This window comes from Vombatus ursinus, unplaced genomic scaffold (genome assembly GCF_900497805.2).
Source record: "Vombatus ursinus unplaced genomic scaffold, bare-nosed wombat genome assembly UNPS02014782.1, whole genome shotgun sequence".
Classification (NCBI taxonomy): domain Eukaryota; kingdom Metazoa; phylum Chordata; class Mammalia; order Diprotodontia; family Vombatidae; genus Vombatus; species Vombatus ursinus.
In genome coordinates this window covers 567,433-574,996 of record NW_020954560.1, presented here as the reverse complement: position 1 = coordinate 574,996, position 7,564 = coordinate 567,433, and the positions used below count along the sequence as shown (strand labels likewise).

At 43.3% G+C, this 7,564-nt stretch overlaps 1 protein-coding gene across 1 annotated transcript in view; it reads left to right on the top strand.

The window, feature by feature from the left end:
- The first annotated feature begins 974 nt into the window (after positions 1–974).
- Positions 975–7,564, top strand: part of LOC114046382 (myomegalin-like) — a 243,814-nt gene continuing 237,224 nt past the window's right edge. Inside the window, exon 1 of the mRNA XM_027866699.1 lies at positions 975–1,378. Coding sequence (XP_027722500.1) covers positions 1,359–1,378 — 20 coding nt within the window. The 5' untranslated portion in view covers positions 975–1,358. The remainder of the gene's footprint in view (positions 1,379–7,564) is intronic.

Sequence of the window (7,564 nt, the reverse complement as noted above, 5' to 3'; positions counted from 1 at the left end):
CTCATCCTCCCAGGATCATGAATCCTAGCTCCAACGATACTATGGGACGTAGAGGAATTCTTTGTCCTTCTGGAGCCAGTGGCAGAATCCACAGAGAGCTCTGTGAGGAGATGAGAAAGACAGGGACTTGCCTCCGGTCCAATTGCAAAAGCAGAGGGTGGAGCAGGGCATTTCAAAACTGAAAAAATGTTGCCGAGATTAAAGTTGCTTCCTTAGTGGGGGGGCTCTGGGTCAGGTTTTCCCAAGTGCAAGAAAGATCGCCCACCCCGCATGCATGGATGGTTCTGGACCCAGAATTAGAGATCAGGAACTGGAAGAGAGCCCAAAGTTTATCTAGGTGAAGAAATGAGGCTCAGGAAGGCTGCCACCATGGTCACAAAGCAAGCATCACAGGCAGAACTTGGACCCAGCTTCTCCAAATCCAAGTCAGTCCTCTGCTTGCTCTCTTAAAACATGGCAGTTTCAGGATGAAATAACGGCTCCAGTGATGATCAGATCCACCCCCCCTGGTATTCAGGTAGGGATCATCTATCCACCTCCCTGCTAGTCACACTTAAGCCTGCCTGGACGTATGACTATGTCGTGGATCAGTGCTGGCGGGCAGACCGGCAGGGGGACAAGGGCATTACACCTCTTTATTAGGGTTCCCTCACAACAGTTTTCTTTCTTCCCCAGCCGCTCCTGCGGAGATGGTAATGGAGGAGGATTGTTTCGTGGGGTGTTACTCATAAGCTCTCTGCCCTTCTGCCAACATCATCACTTCCAGCTGGAGAGATGGAGGGGAAAGGGGGGAGGAGGAGGAGGAGGAGGAGGAGGAGGAGGAGGAGGAGGAGGAGGAGAAGGAGGAGGACTCGTTCGGGATGCAACCTGGGCAGATTCTGCCTGGAGCAAATTGCCTGCCGGGAGCTCCGCCTCCCCTCGTGGCTGACAGCTCAGCTGGTGCGGAGCAACTCCTGCCAGCCAGTCATGTCTCAGCCTGGGAGTGTGTGTATGTGTGTGTGAGAGTGTGTGCGAGCGGGAGAGTGTGCGCAAGGACGCAGCGTTCAGCCCCAGCTCCCCAAACAGCTCCCGGGCGCTCCTCTCGCCCTGCTCCCCTTCCAAAGTAAAGCTTCCTGCCGAGAACAGTCCCTCCCTTGTGCCTGCCATGCAGTTCAAGACTGGCCACGTCGAATCGGTTTTTTGAACCAGCCCAGAACAGGGACTTTTCTTTGGCAGGGTAGAAGGAGCTGGGCTGGTGGAGGCTCCTGCCTTTAAAAGCTCCCGAAATACGTGGGCAATCCTTCTTCTCTTCTTCCCCGGCTGCTTCCTCTCTCCAATGAGAAGCGGCTCTCCGAGGACAAGAGGAAGGGGGCTGAAAGATGGAGCAGACGTGGACGAGGTAAGTGAGCCGCCCGCGTCTCTTCTCTGAGAGCCCTCACTTTGTGCCTAGACTCTCCCAACCCTCCACAAGGACTCCTCTCTCCAAGCCTCGTCTCCTAAGCAGCTCACCTTGCTGCTCCTTGGCTTATCACTTTCCTCTTTCCTTTTCCTCATCTTGCCTCAGTTTAGGGCACGTACATAATAATCTTGTGTCTTCCCTCTGTATTGTATATTTCCTCTCCTGTTGGTGCTCTGACATTCTCAGGCTCAAAGTTAAAAATATCCATCCATCTTTGCCTGGAAGTTTACGTAAAGCTGTGTTTTTCAGCCAGGTTATGCTTATGAAGAAATTTTCCCCGAAGATGCGGAGTAATTATGAGTTTCTGTATAGGAGTAGCTTTTGCTGACAATTCAGCCTCTTTTCCCCTTCCCGAGTTTCTTCCTGCTCTACTCACCCTCCCTGCCATGAGCAGATATTAAGGCAGATGGCTTCCTGAATGGTACCCTGCTCTTTCATCCCCAGGGGCGGGTCTAATTCGAGTTATTCTTTGGCAACGAGGGAGACTGGGATGAGAGAGACACAGACTTGTATCATTCAGTCAGGGTTTAGGGGGCAGAGTAGTCTGGTTTTTACCCAGCTGTAGCCCCATTCATCCCTTGCTCAGACTTTGAGAGAGTAATTTAATCCTGAAGATGCCCCAGGAAATGATTTCCTATCCTTTCATCTATTCTACACACCCCTTCAAAAACCCTGGAAATTTGTGCTTAACTCTCCTACTCACACCTAAAACCCAGGGGAATGGTGCTTTTCTATTTACTTCTTCTATCGGATCTGTTCCTGGGGACTTTAAAGAGGAGAGGACAAGAAAGATAGGAAGTGTTCAATTCAACAGCTATGTATTGCTGTGTAAATGACACAGTATGGGATACCAGGAATGGAGAAACCATTCTTGCCCTTAGGGAACTTACATTTTATTGGCTCAGGCAGAAGAATGAAAGAAGGAAGAGATTGCCTTCCTTCCTGTAGAGTTCCTCTGACTCTATTGCCTTTAGGATCAAATATAAGCTCCTTCCTTTAACTTTTTAAGTCTTTCACAACCTGGCCCCAACCTGCCTTTCCAATGTTATTTACATAACTTTGCTTTTCATACTCTGTGATCTAGCTGGACAGACCTCCTTGCCGTTCCTTACATAGGATAGCCCATTTTCTGACTCAGTCTCTTGTGATGATTGTCTCTTCTGCCTGGAATGCACTTTATCTTTACCTCTGACTCTTAGACTCTTTTGTTTCCCTCAAAATTCAGCTCTAACACTGACTCCTACATGAAAGCTTTCCTGATCCTTACCCCCTCTCCCAGCTACTAATACTCCACCAAATTACCTTGTGAAATTTTGTATATATTTTACGTATGCTTCTATGTGTACATGCTGTCTCCCTCATGGTAAAATGTAAGTTTTTTGAGAGCAAGGGAGGCTTCAAAATTTTCTTTGTATTTCTGATGCCTTAGTGTCCCTGCACATAGTAGAAGCTTGATGAATGTTTATTGAGTGATTCCTCTATCGATGTGCCACACACTTGGCCTTTATCTGGAGCCAGCAACACTCCATAGTGTAGCCCAAACCAGATGAAAATGCAATTGGGAAGTGTTTAACAAAATAAATAAAAATACAACAAAACATAGATAACATTTTAAAGCTAAGTCAATACGCTGCCTTCTGGGATCCTTATGTATGAATTAACAACCTCTTCGAGCTGGACTATAGTACCCTAGATAACTGATACCTTAGATTGTTGGGGTGAGTAAGGGAAGTAAGAGAACAAGATTGATTCTAATCCCACTGGGAATGAATTGGTTCTGGAGATGCTCTGGGGGTCTTTTCTAAGGCATATTTAGAGGTATAGCCCTCTCCAGGATCCTTAGAGCCACTCTGTTCCATTCTAGAGTAGGGCAACTCTAGACATCTTGTTCCTAGGACAGGAGGCAGACTGAAGCCAGGTTGTTCCCCTGTTCTAGACTCACAACAGCTCTGGGGACAGGGTGCTAATTGCTTTACCTGAATTCTTGAGGTCCAGCTTTGTCTCTCCTACCCTAGCAAACAACTAGCCTTGGAGGTAAACAGATTGCAGTGTGCTAAGCTCCCAGGGCTGGTGCTGCTAACATTCATCCTATATCTAGGAAAAAAACTAGTAATAGTAGATGCCTCTGGCTAAAATGCTGTTAGATTAGCATCCTAGTCTAAAGATACCATGTGGGAAGAGGACTATTTCAAATGTGGTATTAAGGCAGAGCCCCGAAAAAGGTCTGATATTCATTTTAACAATCTTACAACTACTACAACCAGGTTGTAACTTTGCCTGTTAAGCAGATACAGTCCTAATGCTTCTCTGAATTTCCAGTGTCCTCCTTCTGGATCCAGCAGCTCCCAACACCTTTCCCTAAACTACTGAGTGATGTCAGATGGCTGTTAATAGTCTGAAAAAAATGGGGCAGTTACTTCAGATTTTTCATAATTCCGTTCCCCTTTTGGGTGGAAACGTTGTGCTTCTAATCAGCAGAAAAGCTGAAGAGAAATCCAGCAGGTGACAAATCCTTTGTTTATTTAAAAAATCTGTCCCAGTCAAGTGACTCTGAAACACTATGGAAAGATACTGCTGGTTGAGGTGCAGTGAGCAAAATTTTAAAATTTGTTCCGTTTTTTCAACCTGCCACTTAATAATACATAAAAATGAGTCAAGTTGCTGTGTTGCTGCTTTAAGAATTGCTGGGAGGGAAGAGAAAGGATGGTGAGAAAGTCCTCTGTGGAATTACAGATTTAGTGCCTGAAGGGATCTCTGTCTAGGGATTTTTAATCTTTTTTCTTTCATGGACCCTTTTGGGAGTCTAGTGATGCCAGCAGACCCCCTTCTCAAAATAATGTGCATAAAATACATAAGATTGCACAGAAAGTCAATTATATTGACATACTGTTATCAAAATATTTTAAGTTTATAGTTCCAGATTAAGGACTCCTGATCTAGTCTAATCTCTTGATTTTACGGATGAAGAAACTGAGGCTTAGTTTGTCTTAAGAGATTTGCCGAAACTTATCACTTGTATGACCTTGGTTACACCTCTCTTGGACTCAGTTTCCTCATCTGTTAAAAGGGTGAGGGGAATTGGACTAGAAAATTTCTGAGGTTCTTTCCAGCTTTAAAATAATGACCCAACATTCAAGTCTAAGGTAATACAGGTAGTGAATAGATAAGTTGAAATTTGAACCCAATCCTGGGAGTCCAAATCCAGCATTTCTCTCCTTTCTTTTCTCCTCACTGTAGCCCAGCCTTCAGTGAGACAAAAAGTACACTTACTATACTTAGATTACATTCCACAGATATCCATTGGGAGTATATTTGTCTTTAACCTCTCCTCAATTTAACCTCTCCTAAATTAAACTACTAACCTAAGAGAATGTTGCATTTTTCACTGGCTTCTCTTGGGTTACAGGGCTGTGGTTAGAACTCAGTCATGAATACAAGGGTGGGAGAAGGTGTCTGTAAAAAGGGACAGTAAATGAAGAAGGAAACCATTTATCCAGATTTATCATAGAACTGGCAGAGATTTCAGAGGCCATCCAGTTTAGCCCTCTCATTTTACAAATGAAGAAACAGAGGCCCAGGGAAGTGAATGACTTATTCAAGGTCACACAATACACGTCAGAAGTGGGATTTGAACCCGGGCCCTCTGATTCCAGCGCCAGCATTCTTTCCCCTGTCCCGTGGTACCCCGGGGTTGGTTACACTTTTGCTGCTGCTGTTTTTCCTTAATGTTTAATATACATAGTTACCCACATTTTTATTTTTCTGTTTCTACAAAAAGCAGCTTCATAAGCCTCAGTGGATGGATGAATTTAACAGTACTCTTAGGAGCAGACTTACTGTTACTAAGATGTCCTGAACCTGGAACTATAATTGTGTTCTATCATTGTGTAAATAACTCTTTAGCCTTTCTCTAACACCACATATGAATCAAGTATGTATGAATTACTATCATGGCTTTTCAAACATTCAATTCAATTCAATAAATAATTATTAAGAGCCTACTTTGTGCCAGGCACTGTGCTAAGCACCAGGGATACAAAAAGAGGCAACAGATAGTCCCTGCCCTCATGGAGCTTACAGTCTAATGGGGGAGACAACATGCAAACAAATATATACAAAGCAAGCTATGTACAGGATAAATATTAAAGGAAGGAAAGCACTGAAATTAAGAGGGGTTGGGGAAGGTTTCCTGTAGGAGGTGGGATTTTAGTTGGGACTTAAAGGAAGCCAGGGAGGCCAGTGGCTGGAGGGGAAGAGGGAGAGGCAGAGGGGACAGCCATCTTTGAACAGGTTCTTTGCTTTGCAGCCAGGAAGGAATAGTCTCCCTCCACTTTTTCTCTTTATTTTCCATAGATTTAGGCTTCTATGTGTGCACAAGGAATAAGCCACCCTTCTCCATGTTCTCTGAAACTCTTAAGACCCTGAGGGTTTCCTGTGTTCCTAGTCTACACTTCACTGACTCTTTCTCATGTATTAGGAGAGTCTGGATTTCTGTTATGGAGCAGCTAGGTCATGCAGTGAGTAGAGTGCTGAGGCTAGAGTCAGGAAGACCCAAGCTCAAATCTGGCCTCAGATGACATGTACTAGCTCTGTGACCCTGGGCAAGTCACTTAACCCTGTTTGCCTCTGTTTCCTCATCTGTAAAATGAGCTGGAGAAGGAAATGGCAAACCCCTTCGGTATCTTTGTCAAGAAAACCCCAAATGGGTTCATAAAGAGTCAGACACAACTGAACACCAACTGAACAACAAAGGACTTCTGTTTCTCCTTCTCCATCCAGCTGAGGCTGTGCCCAGAGTGGGAGTGGAGAGAAGGGCAGATAGTAGGAAGAGCTGTTTTGATCACTGGTGTGAGTAGCCACCTTGCTTCTACACAGGGCAGTTTTCCTGGACCAACTGAGTGAGTGAGTTTCCATATGGGACTGGCCTCAGATAAAATTGTAAAGGAGGAAAAGTTTCTTCTCAGGAGATCATGCCAGTTGTCAAGAATAGAGACAGCATTCAAACCCAGGTCCTTGGACACATGTATATGGACATAGTGCCCTCTCTTTCTCTTCCCAATCCAGCGCTCTCTGCTCAGTTCTTTTTCCTCAGCTGACTTTTTAAAATTAATTTATTTCATTCTGAAACTAATTAAGAAATCAGTTAAGAAATAAAACAAGCATTTCCATAACAGTAGAATAGAAAAAAAGATGATTGCACAAGAAACTGTAGATCTGTTATGCACAATTTGCTGTTCCTTTTAAATATATAATAAATTTATCATATAACTTTTTCCTTTCCTTTTTTTCTCTTCTCCCACCCTAGAGATGGTTACCATTAAACACAAATGTGTATATATACATATATATGCTTTCTATTTATTAGTTTTATATATTTATTTATAAATTTATATTTATATTATTATATATTACTATATTATCTATGCCACATATCCCAAATAACATTATATATTTCAATTTTATAATAAATTTATATGTATTTACATATTATCAAATATATATATATATACACTTTCTATTTATCAGTTCTTTCTCTGAATTCAGACACATCTTCCTTTGTAGGTCCTTTGTAATTAATTTGGGTATTTAAAATAGTCAAAATGCTCTTAGAGATTTCTTCAACTCCTACTCCCCATCCCTGAGCCCGAATCCTGTGGGGTCCCCAGTTGTCCAGGTTGTGTCCACAGGTTGATAGATACAGAGCTCGAGCAGTCCTCCAAGGCCATCAATTTATCCCCTTATTTTACAGTTAAGGAAACTGAGACCTAAAGAGGCTAAATGATTTGTCCAAGGGCACGTAGTGTTAGTGGGGGGATTTGAATCCAAGTCTTCTGACTCCAGAGGTAGAGTTCTTTCCCCTGGATGATGTTTCTGCTGTGCTGCCTTCTCTGTTATGTTGTCTGTGCACTCTCTCTCTCTCTCTCTCTCTCTCTCTCTCTCTCTCTCTCTCTCTCCTCTCTCTCTCTGTCTCATACACACACACACACACACACATATACACACACACGCGCGTGCGTGCACACACACAGCCTCTAAATGAAATTTATCAATATTTTTAAAGTAAAATTCTAATCTGGATTTTTAAACACTTAATAAGATGGTTTCTGATTAAAAAAAAACAAACCA